Source organism: Dunckerocampus dactyliophorus, chromosome 19, assembly GCF_027744805.1.
Source record: "Dunckerocampus dactyliophorus isolate RoL2022-P2 chromosome 19, RoL_Ddac_1.1, whole genome shotgun sequence".
NCBI lineage: Eukaryota > Metazoa > Chordata > Actinopteri > Syngnathiformes > Syngnathidae > Dunckerocampus > Dunckerocampus dactyliophorus.
Window position 1 is genome coordinate 2,228,349 of NC_072837.1, and position 25,843 is coordinate 2,254,191.

At 43.9% G+C, this 25,843-nt stretch overlaps 1 protein-coding gene across 19 annotated transcripts in view; it reads left to right on the forward strand.

Annotated features, from left to right (window-relative positions):
• Window positions 1-25,843, forward strand: part of utrn (utrophin) — a 139,241-nt gene that overhangs the window by 33,216 nt on the left and 80,182 nt on the right. For 18 of the 19 annotated variants that reach the window (XM_054761019.1, XM_054761006.1, XM_054761011.1 and 15 more), the window contains 30 exons: window positions 183-353; window positions 425-616; window positions 713-847; window positions 2,161-2,310; window positions 2,511-2,672; window positions 2,750-2,881; window positions 3,470-3,643; window positions 3,717-3,872; window positions 3,969-4,139; window positions 4,399-4,578; window positions 4,669-4,797; window positions 5,838-6,008; window positions 6,406-6,462; window positions 6,543-6,677; window positions 6,984-7,121; window positions 7,192-7,275; window positions 7,348-7,521; window positions 7,623-7,795; window positions 8,733-8,883; window positions 9,361-9,536; window positions 9,862-9,997; window positions 10,275-10,424; window positions 11,661-11,813; window positions 11,889-11,990; window positions 12,179-12,299; window positions 13,445-13,662; window positions 13,866-13,983; window positions 14,050-14,255; window positions 14,818-14,972; window positions 15,843-16,032. In XM_054761019.1, the coding sequence (XP_054616994.1) occupies window positions 183-353; window positions 425-616; window positions 713-847; window positions 2,161-2,310; window positions 2,511-2,672; window positions 2,750-2,881; window positions 3,470-3,643; window positions 3,717-3,872; window positions 3,969-4,139; window positions 4,399-4,578; window positions 4,669-4,797; window positions 5,838-6,008; window positions 6,406-6,462; window positions 6,543-6,677; window positions 6,984-7,121; window positions 7,192-7,275; window positions 7,348-7,521; window positions 7,623-7,795; window positions 8,733-8,883; window positions 9,361-9,536; window positions 9,862-9,997; window positions 10,275-10,424; window positions 11,661-11,813; window positions 11,889-11,990; window positions 12,179-12,299; window positions 13,445-13,662; window positions 13,866-13,983; window positions 14,050-14,255; window positions 14,818-14,972; window positions 15,843-16,032 (4,560 nt within the window). Of the gene's footprint in view, window positions 1-182; window positions 354-424; window positions 617-712; window positions 848-2,160; window positions 2,311-2,510; window positions 2,673-2,749; window positions 2,882-3,469; window positions 3,644-3,716; window positions 3,873-3,968; window positions 4,140-4,398; window positions 4,579-4,668; window positions 4,798-5,837; window positions 6,009-6,405; window positions 6,463-6,542; window positions 6,678-6,983; window positions 7,122-7,191; window positions 7,276-7,347; window positions 7,522-7,622; window positions 7,796-8,732; window positions 8,884-9,360; window positions 9,537-9,861; window positions 9,998-10,274; window positions 10,425-11,660; window positions 11,814-11,888; window positions 11,991-12,178; window positions 12,300-13,444; window positions 13,663-13,865; window positions 13,984-14,049; window positions 14,256-14,817; window positions 14,973-15,842; window positions 16,033-16,061; window positions 18,000-25,843 lie in introns of those variants that run through there. The other variant, XM_054761026.1, reaches the window with a different exon arrangement.

Consider the following 25,843-nt stretch of genomic DNA (forward strand, 5'->3'; position numbering starts at 1 on the left):
ATTTGCATCATTAGGTTGTGTGACAACAACTAATAATAAATAACAGAAATGCTTGGAACACACGCTCCATTCATGTAATTCATTAATGAACCACGACCTTGCTCAATAGAAGCAAAAATAGTCCACAAAGTAACCTTCTGTAGTTCCATTGCATTGTATGAAGGTGTATCTTCTGTGTCCAGCTGCTGAGCCGCCAGGAGCGTTTGTCAGAGAGTCAGGAGAAGCAGGTGAACCTGAAGAAAGACTTGGCGGAGATGCAGGAATGGATGGCTCAAGTGGACGAGGAGTTTCTGATGAGAGACTTTGAGTACAAGAGTCCAGAGGAGCTTGAGTCAGCGCTGGATGAAATGAAGGTGAGAAGGCGGAGGCATCGTTAGCGCGGTTTCACCATAATAAACACATGCAATCTGGGTCTGTCGTCCAGAGGGGTCAAGAGGATGTGCTACAGAAGGAAGTGAAAGTGAAGATCCTGAAGGACAGCATCAATATGTTGGTGTCTAAAAAGTCGCCGTCTGCTGGGGGCAGCGGGCAGGTGCTGACGGCACAACTTGAGGGCGTTCTGGGCAACTACCACAAGCTCTGTGACCGCTTTAAGAGCAAGTGCCACACCCTGGAGGTAATAGTGTATGTTCTACTGTAGGTCATCATATGGGGACATTATGGGGTTGTGTTTGATTCAGGGGGCTTTAAATGTGTTTTGTATGTCATTCAGGAGGTATGGTCCTGTTGGATGGAGCTACTCCAGTATCTCGATATGGAACAGTGTTGGCTCAACACCTTAGAGGAGAAGGTCCAAGCTACTGAGAATCTCCCAGAAAGCACCGAGGCTGTTAACGAAGCTCTGGAGGTACGGGAAACAAATGTTCATTGAATACCGAATTATATGAAAACTGCGAAAATAGACGTTTGAATGTATCGCATGCACAAACGCGTGAAAAATGCGATTGCATAACCTGCACGTTTTGTATTATTAATGTGATAAGATAGTTACATCACTGTGCATAATACAAATAAATACAGACAATACTAACAATCTACAAAATCAAAGTCCACAGTTTACTTTGCTGAAACACATGAGAACATCATACCTATGCTGTTATTTGTAAATATACATTAGTATTTTACTGCGGCACATTTTAAAAATATAATTTAATAAGAAAACTATTAAAAGAAACACAGCAAAAATAGAAAACTCAATAGAAATTTTACAAGAATATTTTTTTTATTCTAATAACATAAAAGTTGCAATTTTATGAGAATAAACTTGTAATGTTATGAGGAAAAATATTTGTAGTCATTTTAGTAGCATAAAGTTGAAATATTAAAGAAGTTTTTTTTTTAATTATAATTTTTGGAAAAAGTAAAAAATTTGGGGAAAAAAACGGCAAAAGCGGGGGAAAAAAGAGCAGAGGCCGAAGTTCCTAGTAGGTGCAGTATATAAACAGGCTTTTTCACCTATCACTATACAAGTATAACTTGTTAGCATATCTACGTGTGTTGCTTTACTAAATATCAAAGGGGCCCTTGCATCCTTTCATGTTTCACTATGTGGCCCTCGCTGGAAAACGTTTGGACACCCTGTTATGAGGACATATCGTCATTACACCTACAGGAAAAGAAAATAGAAGATAAACTCTTCCAAAATGTAATGCTAAGATAAAGAATTAAAATTCAGGGACAGCCCAATGTGGTAGCATGTGTGTCCCATGACTTTTGCTCTCATCGTCTCATCTTATGGCTTCCAGCCTGTGTCTAGCTGGTTGCTATATCTGTAGCCTGCCTGCAGCATCACTGTCAAAGCCATTTAAAATCACACTCCTGCTGCTTCTGGAATGCTGCATTGTTAGAAAAGATGGCAACGACCCCTGACGACAATAATTGTCCCTTCCTCCACTTTCTTATTTCTCACTTCTTCTTGCTCTCAGCCCCCTCTGTCCATGCTGGGTGTATCTTTCTTTCTATCACCCGTGGCAGGGAAAAGGCCAGTGAATGACCTCACATAAATGATGATGTTGTCTCTCAACCAGCTCACTTCTCTCCAATCTCTTCTTTCATGGTCATCTTTGTCTCTCTCAGTGCCTTGCACATGCGTTTGCGTTCAGTTTTAAGAGTTTTATTATAATACTCCCTCACTGACTGGGCTGTCCAATCACTTGCCAGTCTCTGGAGAGCGTGCTCCGCCACCCCGGGGACAACCGGACACAAATCCGAGAGCTTGGTCAGACGCTGATAGATGGCGGCATCCTGGACGAGCTCATTAACGAAAAGCTCAAGGCCTTCAATTCCCGCTACGAGCAACTCAACAACCAGGTGAGGACTTTGGAGTGCCTCATACTGAGAGCTGTCTCTTATATTTTGCTTCTTTGACTGTAAGGGAGTCCAAATATGAGGAAGCGCTCTCAGTGTGATGCAGGACTGTCCAGTTAGTGTGATGATTGATATTTATAAGCCTTTATTAAGATTTTTGGTAAGACCGAAACCAGATGTTTAATGTTTACGTTTATTTGCAGGCTGTGAAGAAACAGATGGGCCTGGAGCAGCAGCAGCAGACGTTAAAGGAGAACAACCAAGCTCTTCAAGCCCTCCAGGAGTCTCTCTGCCAGCTGGACCACACTCTTACCTCCTACCTGACCGACCGCATTGACGCCTTCCAGCTTCCACAGGAGGCACAGGTACGCAGAAACACAATCGTGACACCTTGTACCCGAATAGACAATACGTGTGCTCAATTTAACATACCGCTTTTCAGACCATCGGGGCAGAGATCGCCACCCACGAAGTCACGGTGGAGGAGATGCGGAGGAGGAACGTGGCCAATTTGCCTCCGCCAGCCGCTGATGGCAAGGCTGCCAAAGGTGGCACCATGCTGGACCAGCTTCAGGTAATACTGACCCCCTCTGGAGACTACTCGGAACTGTGAAAAATGTAAAATCTTTGCTCTCCACAACTTCTTCCACTGTTCCACTCCTTTACAATAAGCATTCACCTATGAAGGATTCATACATTGTTTCTAAGTAGGGTAATAATTATGTTATAAACATTTTGTAAATGCGATGTCGGCAATGGCAACGTTTACACCCACAAGGAGACAAACTAAAGCTACACCAGCTGAAATAAAAACATTTTCACGGAAAACTGCACTTTTTGGGGAATTTTGCCCATCATCATCTCACATTTACCACAACAGCAACAGAACCAATGTTGTAACAGCGGTAATAATGATACTTGATATACCGGTACTTCAAATGCAGCTACTGTCATCTTGTGGGGTCAATTTTAAAAAAAAAAAACTAAAAAAAAAAACTACATCTGGAAGTTGCCTACAGCCACAGCTCTTTATGCCGATTTCTTTGGAGATTTGCTGTTTCAAGAGAACGCAGCAGGCGACTCTCGGAGACTCTGTCATTAAACAGAGGTGTTCTTGTTTAATTTGTTTATTGTTTGCAATGGATTGTGTCCTTGGCTGCAGAGAAAACTGAGGGAGATTTCCACCAAGTACCAGCTCTTCCAGAAGCCTGCTAACTTTGAGCAGCGCATGCTGGACTGTAAAAGGGTTCTAGATAGCGCAAAGTCCGAGCTGCACGTCCTGGATGTCAGGGATTTGGAGCCGGAGAAAATCCAGGCCCACCTCAATGGCTGCATGGTGAGACCGAAATGATACTGAGATGTTCATATTGGAGTCGGCAGATGCAAACTGATTGACTTTTTTTTTGCAGAAACTTTACAAGTTGCTTAGTGAAGTGAAGCTGGAGGTGGAGACGGTGATAAAAACAGGTCGTCAGATTGTGCAGAAACAGCAGACAGAGAACCCCAAGGCCATGGACGAGCAGCTGACTGCACTCAAACTGCTTTACAATGACCTGGGGGCACAGGTAACTAAATATCTATGTTCTACTGTATGTTATACAACAACCTTAAAAGCAGTAAAGTGGGGGGCCATTTAACCACACCGTCTTTCTTTTCTTCAGGTAACGGAGGGCAAGCAGGACTTGGAAAAAGCCTTGTCTCTGTCTCAGAAGTTCCACAAGGAGAGCGGCGCCCTGCAGGAGTGGCTTACTACCAGCGAGGCTCAGCTCCAAGAGAAGAACAGCAGTGGAGACATGCCAGCAGACATTGATGCAGAGGTTGGCTGGGCTAATGTGAGTTCTCTGGAGTATTGCCTTCCACTCTTATTTTTATGTGCATTTCTGCTTTTGGCCAGCAGAGTGCACAATAAGACATTTGAATGTTGCTGACAACTGCACACTCCCTTCTTGCTCAAACTGAGAAGTGTTTGTAATAATGGGGTTATTTAACAACATTAGTGAATAGAAAACGCATACTCTCAGTGTGCACAGGAGTTCTTTAATGTATACTTGAGGTATTATTGTACTTTATGTCATGCTGTGGTGCCTCCAGGGCCTTTTAAAGGAGTCAGAGCGCCGTCAGCAGGATCTGTCCAGCTTGATGGAGACCAGCGCTGGCTTGCAGACTCTAGTGGAGGGCAGCGAGATGCAACTGGAGGACAAACTCAGCGGCCTCAATGATTCATGGGGGCAAGTCCACACATGGATCGAGGACTGGCTCAGTGCCGTGCTGGTGGGTGCAGGGAATAAATGTACTGTGTACATTGATTATAGCAGAGATGGATCTGTTAGAATGCTGAATTTTTATTTCTTTTGCGCACAGAGTCACCAGAACGAGGTTGAAATATTTGACGAGAACTTGGCTCACATCAGCACATGGCTCTACCAGACCCAGATCCACCTGGATGAGGCCGAGAGGCTTGAGCCACCAGAGCGAGAAAAAGTGCTCAAGGTAATGCTGACATCTATTTGACGTATACTTACAAGTCGAGGTGTCACCCTGTATTAGAACTACACGTGGGCTCACTATTTGGCAAACATTTGGTAGCTGTTAGTATCTCATGACTTACAGCCATTTAATTAATCTTTAAAACGTAACCAAGTGGTTAATAACAATGTATAAGACATTTTAAAGGATATTCCAATACAGTTACCATTTATTTTATTTTTGTAATCATTTTTTATAATTTTTCTATTTAAAAATACCTGTTAAAAATACATGTATTAATTAAAAAAATCGAATTTAATGAAATTTATTGAAAAATACTTAATTTTACATGCATTTTTTTTCAAAATCGTTAAAGTAATAAGTACAATGAATTACTTTAAATTAAATAATTATATACATTAGTGTGGCATTCATGTTAATTGTTTAAAAACAATTTTCTGAAATTTGTGGATTATCTTTTAAAGCGATTTATAAAATTTTCCTGCAACTCCTGTTAGCAGATACAGAATTTTTATAATTATTCTGAGCCACAAAAGATGATGCACACTGCCTCCATGTAGAGGGGTGGAGGTCTGTGTTCTACTGAGTGCTCTTGTTTTGCAACTCTTGTTACGTAACCATTCATTAAAAAGAGGGCAGATGTTTTAATGCTCTTTTTGTAGCCTGCTGAACTTAGACGTGTTAGCAATTAATTAAAAACAAGACGACAGTATCGCAATTAGGCTGTGATGTCGATTCCGCCCTGTGGTCTCGCCGTCAACATGGCCGACAGCTTGTTTTGACTTCAGGAGGCAAACTCACCGCTTATAGATGACATGATACCACCGCCACTGTAAGGAATACACAATGGTGTTGTCACAAAGAGGCGTATTAAATTCCAGCCTCTTCCTGTGTTGTGCCAACTGAAGGTCTCCACTTAATTATCACAGCTGCCGACCTTGTTGAGATAAACCCTGCAAGGCTACGCTGCTCGCCGCCGGGCCCTTAGACAAATGCATAATGAGACGCCCGACTATTGTCTGTGCCTGCTTGCTGTTGATCAGAATATGCTGGAGGAGCTGGAGGACGTCGCTCTGCGTGTGGACAACGTGAGGGACCAGGGCGTCATCCTGATGACCAGCAGGGGGCCCGCCTGCCGGGACGTAGTGGAGCCGAAACTGGACGAGCTCAACTGCAACTTTGATAAAGTGTCGCAGCACATCAAAACAGCCAAGGTCCAAAAAAACACAGAATAATGGAAATGATCTGTTGCAGAAGACAAATATAGGTCGAACTGTACTTTATTGCTCATTTTGATTGTTAAACCACTGGTACTACGCATGCTCCATTTATTGTGTTGTTAATGTGTTTATTTTTAGAATAGATCCATATTATTAGAAATAGTTATACAAATGCAAAGGAATTAGCCTAAGCGTTGCAGAAATGTGATTAAAATGACATTTTCCTTTGATGAAATAGTTTAAAGCCAATTTACCTGGAGTACAAGGCATATATTTAGAAGCTAACCAGTGATATTAAGTAAAAATATTGTTGAGGCGGTACTTGGTGTAATAAGTTTGAGGACCAATGAGTCGGGTTACATTTTTTGTTATTTGTGTGTTGTAACTGCAGATGATGACCAATTTGGAGTCAAGAGGCGTTGATGTGAACCAGGAAGTGTCTCAGCAGGTAAAAGATCCACTCACTACACCACGTGCTTAACAAAATAATACAATCAAATTAACAAAGTGATGATTTTTCCTCACCAGGTTTTTCATAACTTAGAGACTGCTGATGGTCTGCTCCCCAGTGAGGTGCAGGTGTTCCAGACTGAGCTCCGGGACACACTCAGGACTCTGCAACAGGACCACCAGGACCCTGCAAACATCCCCGACGATGACAAGGTACATGCATTAGATTTGAGTTCCTGCTTCCTGAGGTTTTATGAAAGACGTTCCACTCTGATAAGACACGCTTTGATTTGACAATCCAAGGCCTAAGAAGTCTGGAATTCAGCCTGCGTTATCAACGTTTATGACGGTAATCACACTACTGTGGCCAATCCCAAGCAAGGTCAATGTCCCAGCCAGGAAGCCTTTTAGTCTGTTTTAAAAGAAAAGTAGATCAGTCTGCTGCAGCTATACTGTTGCTTTCGGGTGTAGTCTCCCGGGCTCCTTGTTCGACCTTTCTCACACTCGTCTGTGCACCAGATGGACGAGGAAAAAGCCAGCGTAGAAGACCTGCTGAGAAGAGGAGACGATCTGCTGCAGCAAACTTCAGACGAGGTCCAGAGGGAGGAATTGAGGCTCCTGCTGCTCCGGCTCCAGAACCAGTACTCGGCTCACAGGGTTAGATATCCAAGAGAGGCTGCCCTTTGTGAGCTGCTGCAGTTTGCTCTTAAAAGTTTGTGTGTTTTAGGAGTTGAGAGTGCTGAGAAGCAGGCATCTTGACGCAGGGTCGTCTCACGCGATCACACAGCATATAAACGACAACCCACCAGAGGTGAGCCCGCTTTAATGACTTCTCTTCCGGGTTCAGAGCAATTGTTTTATGTTGGTTTTTGCGCGGTGCAAGGACATGCAGTGTGCAGTGGAAAGCAGCCACACCCCCTCACAGAGCCCATCGGGCTACTTGCTGGACATCAACAAAGTGTTGCTCGCCATGGCCGACAACGAGTTGCTGCTCAACTCCTCTGAGCTCAGCGGGGGGCTCTACGAAGACTTCTCCAGCCAGGAGGACACACTCAGGGTGGGTCCAGCTAATTAGTACAATTCTTTATGCTTGTAATTAAATATGAAATGTTACTCTACAGAACTAGTAGAGCTCATCATCATCATCTCTTTTCACAGAACATCGGCGAAAACCTGGAGCGTCTCGGCGAACAGGTGGCCGGCATCCACGAGCGCCACCCCGATGTCATCCTGGATGCTTCGCCTGCGGACGTCTCTCAGGTGGAAGACACCCTCACGCAGCTCAACGCCGAGTGGGACCGCCTCAACCGCATGTACAACCAGCGCAAAGGGTGAGAACACCACCACCACCATTTCAACCCAACACGGGTAAAAACTGTTATTTTGCTTACAGTAACACTTAATACGCACTATTAACCTTGTAATCCAACCTACCTCGGTGTTCACAGCGTCAGCAAGTGACGTGTGGCTGTTTTTTCCATTGGAGTTGAACAGCTGCCGACGAGTTAATGCTCCAAGTTAGTAGCAGAAATGAAAGTCAGGTGTCTCGGTGACGATGTGCTGGAAGATCAAGGGTTAAGTGGGTGTCTTGCTTCATTAATAATGGTACTGTGGCGACCAGCTTGCTTCATAACGCACCTCATACATATAAGAGATCCGTGTTGACAATTAACAAATAGTGGTGTGCATTAAAAGTGAAAGACAGGAAGTGTTTCCTGCGTCATGCATATGTTCCGTAATTAAATACAAGCGGTCAACACAGGTGAAGTATCCCGCGCGTAGGCGAGTGGGAGTGGAGCACCACCGCCGTGCAAGGCAGCTCTGAAAACTGCATAAACCCTAAATCCAAGCTTCATTTCTACAGTATTGTCCGTTGAGAAGATGCTTTAGCTGTAATGCGAGAGGCCTACTCTCTTTTGTGAGGTACTGTTTGTAAGTTCTGTAATCACAGGGACCTCAGGGCATTGTTAAGTCAAACAATAGTTGTATATTTGATAAAATGACCCATCCAAACTCATTTCCTTTCCTCTCCTAACAGATCATTGCTCTGCTGCAGGGAATAGCCCTCATGTGGATCGTTGCAATATAAAGCTTATTTTTTTCCCCTCCTGTTTGTCAGTTGAACTAATCAGCCTCCCGGACCAGGTTGATTTATTTAGTAATGTGGACATTTCTCCTCCATATAAGTGCTTCGTTGTGTTGTGCCATTTTCATGCGATTTTGTGGTTTCATCAAACAAAGAAGTAAAGTATTGTCGTCGTCCTGCAGGAGCTTCGACCGTGCCGTCGAGGAATGGAGGCAGTTCCACTGCGACATGAACGACCTAAGCCAGTGGCTGGCCGACACGGAGAGGTTGCTCTCTGACGGCGTTGGAGCCGAGGGACAGTTGGACCTGGAGTCTGCACAGCGTCACCAAGAGGTCAGTGGAAGGTGACGCGTGCCCAAATTCAAAGCTGTTATTCCCATGATGTGTTATTTATGTTTGTGTTATTAATAGCTGTATGGTAATGGTGCTCTATTCCTGTGGCGGGAGGATGCGCCTATAATGCATCTACTAAACACACTACACATCTAGCGTCATGATGCACAGCAAGGGAAGCAACGGAGGGCATTGTAGAGTTAGATGAGAGAGATGTTTGGTCTGAGTTCTTGTGTTTTCACGCTTGGTAAGAGCAGACGAGGGGAAGAAAGGACACCAATTTGCTGCATCAACCTTGAACTGTCGTACAAATCCCTCCTGTGCCTTATCAAGTGTTAAATCCGTGGTTGAATTCCACAACTTGATTTGCTACCTGCTACTCAAATAGAAGCGTTTTGAACACACTGGCGTTAAGCATTGGATTTGAACAATAGGCCTTCTCTATCTGTGTTAGTGATCCTCCATTTCTTGTAATAGGAGCTAGAGGAAGGCCTGTCCAGCCACCAGCCCGTCCTAACCGGACTAACCCGCACCGGAGAGCGCATCATCGGCCAGTTGTCCTCCCCTGATGGGCCTCTCCTCGAAGAGAAGCTCCACACCCTGAGCCAGCGATGGAGGGCTGTCAACCGGCAGGTCCTGGACCGACAGCGCAGGTATCCATGGCAACCTCATGCAAATGAGCTTGACCGAAATAAGTGAGGTGGTAGCGATGTCTACTTTTAGCAGCCCTATCATTTGCATGTGTGGATATATTATTAAAAGTTTGGGCTTTAGAGTGTTGAACAGCACTGAGGTCAGCACTTCCTCCCCATCCTCTTTGTTTCCTTATCAAGCGTGGTCAATTAGTTGCTAGCGGTAATATAAATGTAAATTTGGGGATTATGCCTGCAACCTGGGAGAAATGGAGATCCCAATCTCTGTAAATAATGTGTGTGTGTATTTGTGTGTGTGTGTGTGTGTGTGTGTGTGTACATCTAGCCTGGCTGGAGGGGATCCGGCCCTGACGGACCTGTTGAGAAGAAGCGATGATTTGGCTTTATGGCTGCAGCAGGCGAAAGACGCCCTCGGCACCCTTCCTGTCACCTCCACTGACCAAAACCTCAAAGAACTGAAGGTAGGATCACGATAAATGTTATATTTTTTCAACTGCACTCGTGTTACTCAACTGCAGAGGGTAGCACGCATTTATTTGGGAGAAGTGAATGACACACCCATCTATGTATTGTGAATTTCTTTGAGGAAATGCAGTATATTTTTGTATCTTTTCAGCCCTCATTGCTACCTGATAACCAGCTAGGTCCACCTTGATTACCTTGCACTTTATTTTCTTACACTTTCCTCCAATCAATAGTGTTTAACGAGACAAATGACTGAAGTGGGTTCCCCTGCAGGCTTTAGCCGTGGAGATGGATGCACACAATGAACATCTGGGCTGGTTGAACAAACACGCCCCTCAGATCCTCGCCAGTCCCACCGTGAGCCCACAGAGCAGAGAGCAGCACGTCGGCAAGCTTCGAGCCATCAACCTCAACTGGAGCAAGGTGGGGCGGCTATAGTGTACACATAGACACTACCTGGTCGTAACATTAAGTACACTTGCATAAGCTAATGAAATCCAATGCAAGCGTCATGTTTACGATATCTTTGTTGCCGAGGGGCAAAATAATAAGACCTCTCAGTACGATGCAGTACCCAGCGTGTTTGCTATTGTGGTTAGCAGGAATATATACTTCCTACATTTTACACCACCCAGGAAACTCTCTTAGTTCGTAAAAGTACACAACACAGCAGTTCTTTACAGCCCCCCCAGGAGGAGCAATCCCATAAGTTACCATAACATATTTATTATTTATTTAGGCTCTACTTTTTCAGTGGAGCTTAATTTATTCTTAATGCCTGCTTTTTATGCACGCTGTAAATGTGAAATTAAAGCCTGTACCCAGTTAACTGCCAAGTTTCAGAAGGGAACTCGGTTAGCTAACATTGGCATTAAGAGCTGTGGCTGAAGGCAGCCTCCTGATGTATTTTTTTAATTAACTCCACAATATGACAACAGCTGCATTTGAAGCATCATGATAGCTTTGTCTACCTCTGCATGCGCTTGAAAATGTCTGTTGCGCTATTCAGCCATTCATTGTGACCGCATCTTACAACATGGGTTTTGTGGCTGCTGCGCTGCGCAATATACTGTAATTTCCGGACTATAGAGCGCACCGGTATGTAAGCAGCACCCACTTCATCTAAAGAGAAAAAAAGATTTGCACATACAGGTGCCCACGTTGTAACATGGGATATTTAGTACACAGAAAGATTTGTTTAAACGTTTACTTAGCTAAATGCTTTTTTCAAACAGTGCTGAACAGTGTGTGTAATACGGCTCATGTCTTGTCCTCCTCCTGGGAACTAAAACCACTAAAGTAGTCTTCTTCACTCTTGGAAGCGAACAGCTTCACAATTCCCTGGCCACACACCCCGCCAGTATCTCTCCATCTTTCGTTGTCGCCCCCAACGCCACCCCCGCCCCGAGGCACATCAGCCCCCGAGCCTGTGCCGGTGCCAAATCGTTATTAAAGTTACGTTTAATTTTTTTATAGGTTTTAAGATTTGGGAAATCTCTTCAAGTGTGACTTGCTTCTAATTAACCGCCCGGCTATGATTAGGGCATATGCTGTACGGTATGCGTGTCATACATTGTTGCTGTCTACGACAATGCATTTCTTGTTATACGTTTATTCTCAAACTCTTCTTCTTCTCATCCACCATCGTTGTCCCTGCAGGTAACCCATGAGTTGTTAGACCAAGTGGGGCAAGTGGAGGCCAACCTGCAGAGTCACGCACACTTCAAGGACAAAATGAACAGATTGACCGACTGGGTGGTCATCACGCACCAGACCATTGCAAACAGAGGCCTGAGTCCTGGTCAAGCCCAGGTACTCTCCATGCATTCCAAATTCAGCCTTACTACAACGCCCCGAGGCTGTAATGTGTTTTTCATCCTGTTGTAGGCGTTGGAGATCTCCATGAAAGACAGAAAGTCAGACCTGGAAGACCTGTTGGCCCACTCCATTGAGCTGCAGCGGCGACAGCAGCTGTCTCCTCATGAAAAGGTTGCATGATTTATTCAATAAGCTCTCCTAAAAAAGCAGAGCGCTGTGTAATTACACAATATTGCTGCCGCGCCTGGTCATTTTCTTTCCTGGAACTGATTGAAGCTTAATTGGCTGTTTTATTAAACGCTGTCGCCTCGTCTCACCCTCTGAATGTTTCATGGTGCTTGTGCCTCCGATGCATGCAGAGTAAGGTGGAGCAGCTGGCGGCGGACTGGAAGGTTCTCGATGGTCGACTGAGAGAGGCTCTCCAGGTGCATGTCTCTCCATGGACGCAGCGCCAAACTGTTGTCCAGCGCCAGCAACTTGGTAAAACTTCATAACACATTTTCCCATTTGAAAATAGTACATGTAAAAATAGAATCATAGACTAGTCTGTTCCAGGGTCAAAATGAGCTCATCATAAAACATTTACGTAATATTTTAACATTCATAACAAAGTATAGAAACTAGAAAAGCAGACCTCCGCCAGACGCCATAGTCCCCCCCACACACACACATTATGATTTCCATCATAAGTATTAGTCCTACATTTATTTTATCTACGTATTTACATTCTTTGACCATGAAAACATGCCATTGGCAATTGGATTCACAATGATATCAATATTAGTTCAGTAGTTTCACAAACATGGCATTAGCTTCGCTGGCACACTGGAGTGTCTTGGCTAAATATATATATATAATATGGCTAAATATATATATATATATTGGAATTTTCATCATAGGATGACGACCAATGAAGCTATAAAGACGCAACAGCGTCTTTATAGCTTCATTGGTCGTCGTCCTATGATGAAAATTCCAAAGTTCCCCTATTTTTTAATATTCTGGATCATAGTATCTGGAATGATTCCATTATCTGGTTCAGTCTTTGATATTTTCCAGAACTTGTCTGTATTTTTTTCTCCAAGTGCTCTGACTGTTTTTTTGTGGCGTTATAAGCATGAATGTGAAAATGGTCCTATCTCGCAATGTCCCACGAATTCTGCAGAAAAATTCCTGGATGCAGACGGTGATCCGGACCACCCCCAAAATTCATTCAGTTCTTCCATATCCCATTTCCTACAATTCCTGAAAATCTCATCCAAATCCATTGAGAAGTTATTTTGAACACAAACAGACAAACAAAGGGCGGCAAAACATAGCATCCTTGGCGGAGGTAATAAGTTAAGTTAGGGGCATCCGAGCTGCTTTGTAAAGCGCCACCTCCCGCGTTTGTCTCATGAATCATCAGCAGGATGTCAAAAACATAACAATTCAGCAGTCGTAAGCACGCAGGACACATATTTGAAATTTGGCATTCCTGGTTTCATTCCAAACATGAAAAATGCGTGCAGAAATGAGCCTCGTTCATCATGTCTTGCTGTGAGAACAGCACACCCAGCTTTAATATTCATTGCAACTACAGGTAAATATGTTCTCCGATATGTCAACATCGCTTTACCTTGCAGTGTCTACGGTGCCCTCAGCTGTCCAGATGGCCAGCCTAGTGAGCGAGGACCCACATCACCAGACCCCGCACACGCCGGAGTCTGTGGCCCCCACCGACCTCAACGAGACGGCTACGGAACTGGCAGACTGGCTGGTCCTCATCACCCAGATGCTCAAGTCCAACATCGTCACTGTGGGGGACACAGAGGAGATCAGGACTACTATGGGACGCCTTCAGGTGACAACAGCAATCTTGCCAGGGCTTATTGTGGAACCCTATACGGGATATATCAAAGTAGGCCACAGTCAACCACAAAACGGGGATCATTTTTGAACAAACCGTGATAGTGAGGGTGAGGGAGCCATGCTCGAACGGCGATGTAGCGAGAGGCGACCGTACAGTAGTTTGAGTTTGACAACTGCTGTTTTTTTCCCCCCCAGGTGACAAAAAGCGACCTGGAGCAGCGTCACCCTCAACTGGAAGACATCTTCACCCTGGCACAGAACATCAAAAACAAGACATCTAACTTGGATGTGCGCACGTCCATAACTGAGAAATGTATGTGCTTTGTAACCAACGGTCGACTGTGATGCATTTTCATGCTAATGTACCCCTGTCCTCCAGTGGAGAGGGTGCGAAGCCAGTGGGACAACACTCAGCATGGCGTGGAGGCGCGACTCCAGCAGCTGGACAACATGATTGGCCACAGCGACCAGTGGGAGGGCCAGAGAAGGGAGGTGCAGGCTCTGATTGGACACAAGGAAGGATGGTTCCACAGCCTGCTCCAGCAGCCTGCAGACCCTCTGACCAAACAACTGGCTGACAACAAGGTCACTGACATCACTGACTGATCACCACGCCTCGTACCTATCCTCCTCCTGAGAAGCTCCCCTCATGTTAATCTTAGCTTCCTAATATTCTGAACTTTAATTAACAATCCAAGGCTGAGTCTGACTCACCTCTCTGCAGTATCTTTTTGAAGCTTAATAGCATCGGCGCCCCCACGTCAGCCGTCAGCGTTAATGTGAGATGATGACAAACTGCCTCGCGAGAGCTGCTGACGCATTGCGGGGGACGAACGCTAGAGGGCAACTGAGGGCCAAGGAATCCCAACATCTCCGTTTGTTGTCTTTTAATGATGACTAATTGCACATTTTAACAGATGGGGGTTCACCTGAGGGGGGTCGCATATGCATGAGATGTTAATACTTAAGTCGAATAACCTGGTCTCCTCTTGAATAACATTTGGAGTGTAAGTGTACTTCTCTTGTAACCATTAGCTGACAGCCATGACCGCGTTAGGCCATAGGCGTCTTGTACTTTGTCTCATTACGTGCAGCATGAAAACAAACCAGCCCCATCATGGTTCTCATCCTGTTGATGTCAACACAGGCGTTCCTGCTGGAGCTGAGTCGCGGCCAAGCCTCGGTGGCGGCCTTCAACGAGCTGTCCAACCACCTTTTACACCAGTATTCAACAGACGACACCAGGAGGATCAAAGAGGTCGCCGACGCGCACAACGCCGCCTGGAACAGCATCAGTAACAGGTGGGCAGCAGACGGCCCTTTGGCCGTGTACGGCATTAAAAAGCGTTTCATGATATTTTCCTGGAACTTGCCTATCTTCTACTGCTGATTACTAAAGAAGGGGAAAAGGTAGAAACAAGCTTTTCTTTTCTGATGAAAGACGAGAGTCTAGTATTTCTTTTGGTAGGTTCCATGTTTATACAGCTCTTAGAACGCTATATTCTGTGAGCCTTGAAAGATCAGTCAAAATAGTCTAAAATGGCCGCTACTGAAATGGCTGGGATTGAATGAGTTAATATTATGACTTTATTCTCCTAATGTTTTGTCTTCATTCTTGTAAAATTTACACTTTTTGCTGTTGTTTTCTTGTTTAATTGTATTTTTACAACATGCCGAGGGCCAATAAAAAAACAGTCACAAACCGTAAATGGCCCCTAGCCCTCAGTTTGGACACGCCTGTACTATACAATAGAATACATTTCCATAGTCCATGTACAGCTTGGAAATAGATTTCATTGAGTACACCTCACAGTGAACATTTCACAGTTGTATTCTTGATGTGAATATGCAGCATAAGCACCATTTCAGTCTTGCACGACCTTAATCCTCTTGGGCATGGAATCCAGAAGAATCCTCTTCCACTACTCAGCAAGGCACTTGTCATCTTGGAGATGTCTTTGTTCTTGTTATCGTTATCTCAATTTCGCAGTACATGTTGGAATTCCTTTCCTGAACCGCAGCTCCTGAGTGTGGACAGCACTCATGCAGCCACGGACCATGGTGTGAGTCATTTCCAGTGGATAGTGCAGCTGTACTGCTATCCCAGCTGTACAGTATATCCACGTTTTTCCCATGTTACTGAAATACTGTGTGATGTGTGATGTCGTGCAGGGCAAATGACCGCCATGCACATTTGGACGCTGAGCTGAAGAACCTGCAGATGTCCCTCAGGGAGCTGGAGGCCTTCCTCAAGTGGCTTCAGGAGGCGGAGACGACTGTCAACGTGCTGGCAGACGCATCCCAGAGAGAGGACCTGTCACAGGACTCCGTCGGCGTGAAGGAGCTCAGACGACAGCTAGAGGTAGGAGAAGAATGGTGTGTGCTCGTGTCAGTGCACAGGTGGAAGCTATTATCTCCATGTCGTCCTCCATCAGTGCATGCTTGCTGCTGGTTAAAACGTGTCAATTAGGGAGCATGTTGAGGGCGTCTCAACACGTGTCTTGCTCATTGATCCTCAGCAACCTCACTATGTCGTGTGTGTGTGTGTGTGTTTAGCATGTATCCACATAAGGCGCCTCTCAACCCGAGGCCCTGACTTATCGACTTCTGTTTGTCTCAATTAAAGCGGCATCGTCTCTCCTTCCATCTCTGCCACGGTTGACATTGATGGATGGCGTTCGAGTGTGAAAAGTAATTTAGTGAAATAGAAAAGTACTCTTAGCCGAGGAGCTTGTTTTTTGTTTTTTTTGTATTTACACCATCTCCTACCTTTTTTTTGTGAAATTCCCACAGAATAAGGCGTGATGTGTTGATGAAAAGGCAGGGGGCGCCAGTGATCACGCCCTTGACTGGATGAAAATAAATGAGTCGGGTCATGAGAGGGGACTTTTAGCTTCTCTACCGACAGGCACAACAAACATTTTGAAGCAAATTTGCCCCGTAGGAGACGAAGGAAATAGAAACCGTTTGTTCCACCGTCGAGCGGTGACCATCCTAAAAGCTTTACTAACCATGCAGGCAATGTTTCATTCTTAAGTCATACAAGTGTAAAAATAAGTTAACTTTGATGTGATGAAACGGCATTCAAAGGTGCGTCTTTTCCAACTCTCATGCTTGGTTAATATGCAGGTCACGTTATGGAAATGGAACCTTTTTTTTTAGAGGGCTTATTAGGCAGCTGCTTGGGCAAAATCACCCCCAAAAACTGCAGTTTTCCTTTTAAACTTTCTTTAATCTTTATTGTTGTAATGTAGGGAAAAAAATTACAAAAAACCCCACTTTATTCCCATAATGTTCAGACTTTTTCCATTAACATTGCGATTTTTTTCTTGTAGCCTCACCATTTTGAAGTGATGACTTCATGCTGGTGATATTACCTGTACACGAATCTTCTCGAAAAGTGTATTCTCATAATAGTTTAGCTTTTTCTTCACATTGCAATTTTTTTCGCAAAGATATTTTTCACTTTCCTACTGTTCCTCCTCTTTGTAACATCTGGGATATTTTTTTAAATTTGATTTGGATTTTGATTTGATTTTGGCGTTTCACGTGGGAGCGCTCTGACAGTCGTGGAGGCAGAAACCCAGTGGGAGAGTTTGCTTCCAGGAAGCTCCCACTAACTCCTCCTTCTTTCTATGTGTGTGTTGTGTTCATAATGCGTGTTACTACCCAGCCTCTCTCTCCATTGATCTGTCGGGTGCACAATGGCATCCTCTCTTTGAGGCGCTACCTGCTTTCACGTCTGTCTTCCTGCACTCCCTTTCCTATCTCGCGGCAGCAAAAGAGCTTAGTCCAACTCGTGCCTTCCTTGGTGGCACTTTTTCCCCTTCTTTCTTTTCTCACTTCTTCCTCTCTCTGTCGTTGATGCCTTTGACCTCAGCAGGGCGCTGTCGCGGCTGATTAGTGTGATTCTCGGAGCTTGTGAATGTCCGCGTGGAGGAGAAAGTGAGTGGTCTGACCGCCTGCATCATTGTGTGTGTGTGTGTGTGTGTGTGTGAGAGAGAGAGAGAGAGCGAGAGAGCGCTCACTGTGCGCGTGTGATTAAAAGCAAAGGCATGCTGAGCTCATGTGACCGAGTGTGTTCCATCCCTGCATGTGTGTGAGTGCACTCGCGTCGCGCTCGGCTCGGGTCTCCGCTTTTTAGGGAGAGGGAGACCAATATGAGCGGGGCTATAGGGCAGTGGTAGAACATGCGGACCAGCACCAGGCTGCTGTAGCAGTCCTAAGATGATGGCCATGGTCCGGACCTCCCTCCAGAAAGTGGTGGTCTTCCTACACAGGCTCCAGAGGATGGCCATCTCCTCGCCGCGGTACCAGAAACTCTGCAAGGTACGTGCGAGAGAGGAGAGGATTTCGGGGGCATTGTCGCCAAAACTTTGGTGATCCTCAGTCTTGTGTTGTCTTGACATACGTCGCTCTATTGCAAGCTTGTACAGCTGGTCATGCTAATGGTTTAGTTTCTTTTGAACTTGCTTGACAAAGTTACACTTGCACAATTCAACATGAGCATAGCTTATTTAATCCTACCTCTTCTCTTCCTGTCTCAGCAATGAATGATAGGTTGGTCACTTTACCTGTGCTTAACATCTGCAAGGTTGCCATTTACTTGCAGGATGTGCAATAGTCAAGTTAAGAGTTTGTGAATTATTGGCTTATTTAGTAATAATGAATAAAAGCATGTTGAAAATGGGTGTAATTTGCAAAGGAGGTGGGGGGTGCTATTGTATTTGCAGTCTAGGAAAGTGCATTTTAAGTACTGTTAGAGCCCCCTTGCTTTTCAATAATTCTGAGAAAGTCGAAAATATACTTTTAGCTTCGTTTGCATCATTTATCGGTGAAGTCTCCCCCATGTGTTGTTGTTTTTGTGATAATCTGTTCATTTAAATCAGGGGCTCTCAGGTGGTCTCAACCTGGGACCCACATGCGTCGTCACCTCTTTTTGCCTCTCATGCAAAGAAACTTAAAAACCGTATGAATACATCTTCGGTTTAAAAGAACGTATGAATACGTCTTTGGTTTTGAATGAGTTAAATGTGAAAATTGCACCAAATAAAACCGCGCGCTCAGAGAGTTCACTTCTAGCAACGAGTACGCAGTAATCCCTCACCTCGCTTCAAATTTTGTGGCTTCACTCTATCATGATTTTTCCAAAATATATGAATAAATCACACTGTTTTGTGGTTGAATATGGCCTATTAATATATGTAAGCAAATTAGTATTATTTTTGCCTAGATTAAGGGTGTTAAGCATTAAAAGGGCCAAATGAACAAAAATACAGGCACAGAGATGGAGCATCCAATTATGTAGTATTCTCCGGTGGTCACTAGGTGTCAGTAATGTCACTGTAATGTTCGGTGAGACACACAAGCACCAGACTTGGTCGCAGGAAACACAGGCTTTTATTGCAGATTTGAATTATCTCACAACGGGTACAAAAATTACACGCCGAGCTAAAACTCAACTCTTAACCCTCTGACATCACTTCCTGTCCACCCCCCCTCCCCACAGCTCCCCAAGCACTGGATCACATTTACAGCAACACACATAAGCAAGAGTCTTATTTATGTCTTAAATGGCTTATTTTCTCTTATTATGTTTACTATATTGGGTAATAGGAGTGTAAAGGTGACTATAGGGGTGTTACTTCATGTCTAGAGGGCTCTAATAATGTTAAAAGCCTTATTTACAAGGTTATAAACAGGTTTTCTCTGCTCTATGAAAATATTTGATTTATGGATAAGGGGTCCTACGACACGGAAATTCACTTCACCGCAATGAATGATGTTGTCAGACATTGGCTGTATATTACACATTTTAATGTCATTTTTAAAGAACCCACCCAGGAGAATAACTGATTTAAATGACTTGCTTTTGATTGATGCACACTTATTTTCATTCTAAGAAAGTTAGACCGTATACCCCGCTGATGGCACGTCTGCTCATTTTTCTGCAATTTTTTTTTAAGCAATGTTGTGTCTTATTGCTGTAATTATGTGGCATGATGGCAGTGGATAGTGGTATCACAAATACTGTATCATTTTAAAAGAACCCGTGGTTCTTGGACGTGTTTTGCTGTGCAAGTACCACAGGTTTTGCCACTTGGGCTTGCTGCCACGGTTTAGTTAAAAGATGTGGTGTGCACTCGCAGGTAAACAATAAAATATAAGGCAATAATAAGACACAATAAAAAAATAAATCAGTGGGAATTCAGCGTACCACTAGAGGGAGTTTGCGTACCACCAGTGGTACTCGTGCCACTGTTTGACTGTTAGATAACTCAAATTCGGAAACTGCACTTTTTGACCACACTTCATTACGGCGTAGCCTGGTTAGCTGTTTGGCCGCTCTGTCATTTTCATCATGAAGGGCTTAAGCCATCCAGAGAGGGCGGGGCTTTCTCCAAGAGGCGGGGCTGAGAGATACTGAGCGATAGAGAGAGAGAGAGAGAGAGAGAGAGAGAGAGAGAGCAAATGCATGGCAACAGTTTCTGATGGCTTGCCAGCTTCAATCAAAGCAACATGTGACGGTTCAGCCTAAGCCAGTCTTAATCCATAAATCCATCACTCCTCAGTGCTCAGGCCTTTTTGGTTTAATGTTAACCTATCTTAGCATGTTTGCGCTCGCGTTGAGCCTTACGTATGGATTTTAGGATTTACATCCCATCCCATTTAGGCTCCACAGAGAAGGGAATCAAATCTGTAGCTATTTATTGACTTGTTGGGATGTTAGGCTTTGGGATGACAACATTGTAAACAATTTGCACCCCGCCTAGGTTGGAAGAATATTTATTTATTAATAACGCATGCCGCCTATTCTCATAGGAGTAGTAAGGCGTAGAAATAATCTGTTCCAGGGTCAAAGAGTGGCCATCATAAAAGCTTTATTGACTGTACAGGCAATGTGAAGTCATATTCTAACATTCTAACTGACATGTTTTTTTGTTTTGTTCCGTCAGCGTGAGTTACTGACATTTATGAATGGATTAATCATCGTCAATGCCCGCATTGCGATGCATATAAGAATCCATGATTTCCCCACCCCATTACCTAAGTAGGTATTGTACTTTACTATAGTTACAATTCAACCCATTACTAAAAACCACCAGTAAACTGTTTGCAGTTTTATTGCACTTTCCTCACTCACTAAATGTTAAATTTGTTGCTTTTTACTTTTACTTGAGTAAAGTATTACAATAGTATTTCCCCCTGATTTTTATTATCAAAATACAGTTTGAGTGACGAAAACATGATTTGGTCTTGGTCAAAAATGTTTCACCAGATTTTGCGTCGTTTTTTTGTACAGTATTGCACGTAACAAACTATTCCGTCTGCCCTGCATTGTGTCAGTCCTCAAAATGAATTACCCCAAAAAAAAGCACCCTGCGCTTTGCTGCCTCGCTGTCCGTCCATTTTTGTATTGAGTGTGACTGCTAAATAACCCGCCATGGGGCCAAATAAAGTTGCAAGTGCCAGCAATTTGATAAAGAAGGTGAGAAACACTATTGAATTCCATTTTGCCAGGATGTACGGGAAGTCCGCATCAACGATTAAGTTCCATTCATTGGTCATTTATAATTCTTTCACGTTTTCTGCATGTTCACTATAATTATTTCTATCAAATGTATTTTATTCTTAATAATTTTGAGATGAATCAAAGTTACATTATTTCCGATGGGAAAAATTGCCTCGGATTTTGTACGTTTCGGTTTTCATCTAAGCTTTTGGAACGACTTAAGAACGACAACCGAGGCACCACTGTACTGTGCAAAAACAATGACTAGCAATCTAGTCATTCATCTTTTTCAGAGGCAGGTAATACCTGGTGGGATGGATGTGATAGCCGTCGAGAGCCATCAGTCACTGCACACTCTATTAGCGCCCCCTGGGTTGCGACAGTCGCTCCGGCCTCGTCCGGCCTTCCCTGGAGAGAGTCAGTCATGCCAGACTTGTCGCTGTCCTCCCCCGGGGCGCTCGTTGTCGCGCCCTCTGACTGGAATGCTGACTTGTCCATGATGGATTTGATCAGGCTGAGCCTCGTGGGCGAGGTTATTGTTTGGGATGCTGAGAGTGGAGCTGCTATTGTTTGATGTTCTTCATAATAATTTACCTGGCATCAGATCACAGTGTGTATTTTGTTCTTTTCCTCACGCTCGTCTGTAGTGTTTCTTTGACGAGGTGCTTCATTCAGATTGAACCAGAAGCCTTTTAGTGCGCTCTATTTTTAGACCTCCATCCATGATTTGGCATGTAAATAGTTCCCATCTCCGTCTTTGCCTTTTCCAAAGCAGTTGTGGTTAATGGGGTGCTGTGCTATTAGGGGGAGTTTGGCTGTCATATAATGTTCCTTCTGGTCCCACCGTTCTCTTCTGTTGCCCAACGGTGTGAGCATCAGTGGAATGTCTGAATGCATTTCAAACAAGTCAAAAGAAGAACCAGGAATTGTTAACTGTTCATATGAATTTTCTACATGAATTGGAGAAAATTCAGGGCTGTCAAATTATTAAAAAATGTAATCAAATTAATCACAGTTTTCAAATTAATTAATCATGATTAATCTCTATTTGCCACTATGTGTGAAATATGCCCATTTGTCCAGTATTTTGGGAACAGAAGGCTCAATGACAGGACACAATTATACGTACAGATATATTGGTACGTATCCAAATGAACAGAACATTTAAGTCAAGCTAAGAGATGCCCGCATATCCGAAAACGTATTTTCCTAACGCTAGTCTCTTAAATAACAGCAGAACACTTTGACGGTGTTATTATGAGCCATGAAGGGCGGCGCTCAAAGACACCACATAACTTCAGTGGAACTCACATTCAAATGATTGTAAGAATGACGGTACTGGGAGATAAGAATACCCACTTACTGTTTTTCTTTGTCTTTCTGTTTATTTAGACCACACGTACACCCAAAGTAAAGACTTTCTCGTTATTTTCGGAGTGTCCGGAATGCAACTCGCTGTCGTCTAGTGACAATGAGGAAGTGTGGTTGTCAGGATGAGCGGACTCGAGTCGTGCATGTGACTTGGAGATACATACGTATATGGTGTTGGATTTGCACTGCTGTTGGTGTGTTCAGGTCAGAATAAAGTTAGGAAAGCGTGGCAGACTCTGTGGGGGCGCTACCGTGGCTCCGCCTGGCGTCATAACAGAAAGATGTAGCTTGACATGATGCGCATGCGTTAACGACGCTGAACATTTGAAAGTAATTCATGAAAGAAATCTGTAACCGCCGTTAACGTGCTATAATTTTTGCACATTTTTAAGATTAAGTAACATTGCAACAATCCTGCTTAAAGTAAACATTAAATACTGTTATTAATCAAAAGAAAAAAGTATGGAACGGCAGTGGAGGGTGAGGCTCAGAGCTAACCTTCACAAATGCACAAGCTGACTGTATGCACTAAGTTAGGATTCTTGTTTAGAAAAATAGCCTAGCGAGCTGACACGTGTATGGATGCGGATGTACTGATATCGCTAACCTGTACAGCCCGGGGAACTTCACTCCATTCATTTTCCATCCGCACTGCATTGTGACACCACCAGTTCCAACTAAATTGGCTTGTTTGGCACGTTATTGGAACCGCTGCAGAGCATGTTTTAGTTTCTGCCGCAGTTCTTGAATTGAATGAATGTGGCCTGGGGAACCTCACTCTGTTCATTTTCTGCCCTGCATGGTTACAACTCATTTTGTCGTTCAAAATGGTCCGCCATCAAACCTTTCACTGCATGTGACTGTATTGTGTTTGTAACCGCTACAGAACATGCAGTGGTTTTCTTTTCTGTGGCAGCAAACGGTTTGATGCTTCAAATGTCCAATCAAAATTGGGATTTATCTTGCCCGTCGTGGGTGTTAACTGCGGGGTTGAGTTTATCACTTTGTGGCTGTTTTTCACCTGCCTGTGGCCTTGTGCGCGCGCGCTCGCTTTGCCTCCTTGTTTGTGTCAGGAAGAGTTTATTGGCAAAGACTTGAAGAGGGGCACGCCTGGTTTGTTTATAGCAGGTGCCCGGTGGCTAGTTTTATCTCTGTGTGCGTGCGTGTGTGTTTGATCACTGCTGTGTTGCTGAAAATTGGCTCAAGGGTCCACCTCTCTCCCTCTCTCTCTCCTGAGGAGTGTCCTCCTACTCTCATTACTCCTCCAGCTCGAGCTGTGTGCACTCACGCTACTAAAAGCGGCGTGAAGCCACATTTTGCCTATTCCGCTGTTTGCCTGGCTGGTGCTTTGTCCTCGAGGCATCATGCTCCATCTAGCTCCATACCGCTGCTCCCACCGCAGGGCAAGGTGAGTCAGTCACGAGCTGTCTAACCTCTCCGTCCTTCAGCTCCAAAAAGAGGTCCTTTGGGTTATTAGCTCTTAACAGCAGCTCTGGTGCCTCCTGTGAAACATGACTCCTACCCACAATGCACTTCTGTCCTCGCTTCAACTCCTAAACACTCAAATGCACAAATGGACCGACCTGAAGCGCAATACACTTGAGTGATGAGTCAGGAATATTTGCTAGCGGGTTTATAAATGCACACCATCGTTTAAAAGCATCATGGTGGTATTTAGGAGGCGGTAAACTATAATGAAGGTGTCCTTCTGCTCCCAATTCTCTGTTTATCACCGAGGTTGGAACTCAGCTGCATCGATTATGATAGCTTAGCAGCACAGCATAATTAGCAGAAGAACAAAAGACATGACAAAAATGCTTAAGTTACCTCATCTCATTGCTTGTGAGTTAAGATCCAACAAGAGGTGTGGATTTTTAAATATTTTTTGAATGGTTTCTTTTGTTCCTAACTTGCACTGAATGCAGATGTTGACCTTTCAACAACTGACTTACTGTCACCTTGTGATCAAATGAGGCAGTAAACACGGCTTTAAACCAAATGTCATTAGATGCAAATAGCAAGTGCATAAACTCCCCCCGTGTGTTTCCTTGCTCCACATCACACACAAGCCAGCCGCCATGCCGCGATTTAGCCACTAATGCCTGGCTTTGTTTTTCTGTGCACTACAGCACATGGATTTTTGTAGCGCACCCTCTTCCATTAACCGCTTTCAGGGCCAGCCCGGTATAGCACACAGCGGTAAGCTCAGGCTGCTAATGCCCGTGTGCTTTATCGCCTCATAGACTTTATGATCCCGCAAAGCAAGCAGAGTCAGAAGGCGATGGCCAAAGAGTGAGACAGCAGTTTGTTGCTCGGGAAAGGAAACTTGAAAAGTGGGAACGGCTGAGTGATGCTCGTAACATGATGTGATAAGTTGCTTTTGAAATAGAAGGAGCTAAAATGACACGTGCATGCTTGCCAATATATATTTTACCTACGTGTTTACCTACTCTTTTTAATATTGTGTCTCATGTAGCTAACAAGTCGTTATGGGCCACACCAAAATTGCTACTACCGATACCAAGGTTTCCGAAATTTCTATTGATTCTGATATTACAATATCGATACACATTTAGGGGAGATTTCCTATATAGTGCTATAGTTTGTTGGTAAGATATAGAATTTGCAAACGGATACATTCTTTGTGATATCGATACCGTGCTTGTCTATAAGCCTAGAAGGTGTCCATGTTGTAACATGAGATATTTGCATAGAAAGGCACACTATAAACCTTGCAATCCTACCTGCACTCGGTGTTCCCAGCGTCACTTGTTTGCAACATCTGCCGCAGTCCAGACAGTCCAAGCAGTGAATGAAAAAATGACTATAAAGCAATAGAGAGAGATCTAGAAGTCAAGTAAGTATTTGGGATGTCCCGATCCACATTTCTTGACTTCCCATCTGATACGATTCGTTTTTTTGTTGTTTTTTTTAATAATAAGCTTTGTTACAAACGTGAATTTGTGGAATTGAATGCGGTTACGAAAATAGCTCTTCAAAGCATTAAAAATAATGCAACCAAAGTATTGCTGAATGAACTTTTTTATTACATAGCATGACCAACAATATTGTTGATATTATTGGATTTTCAAAATAGAGCGGATCGGCAGCCGATCCTGACCTTGATGATTGGATCGGGATGTCCCTAGTAAGTATAGTAAATTAGTATTAAAGTGTGAAGGGCATGCATACCCAAATATATCTGGATCTTGTCTTGGCTAAGTATCGTTAAGAATCATGTTTATTAACTTGAAGCATCCATTTTAACATAAAATAAGTAACTATTGTT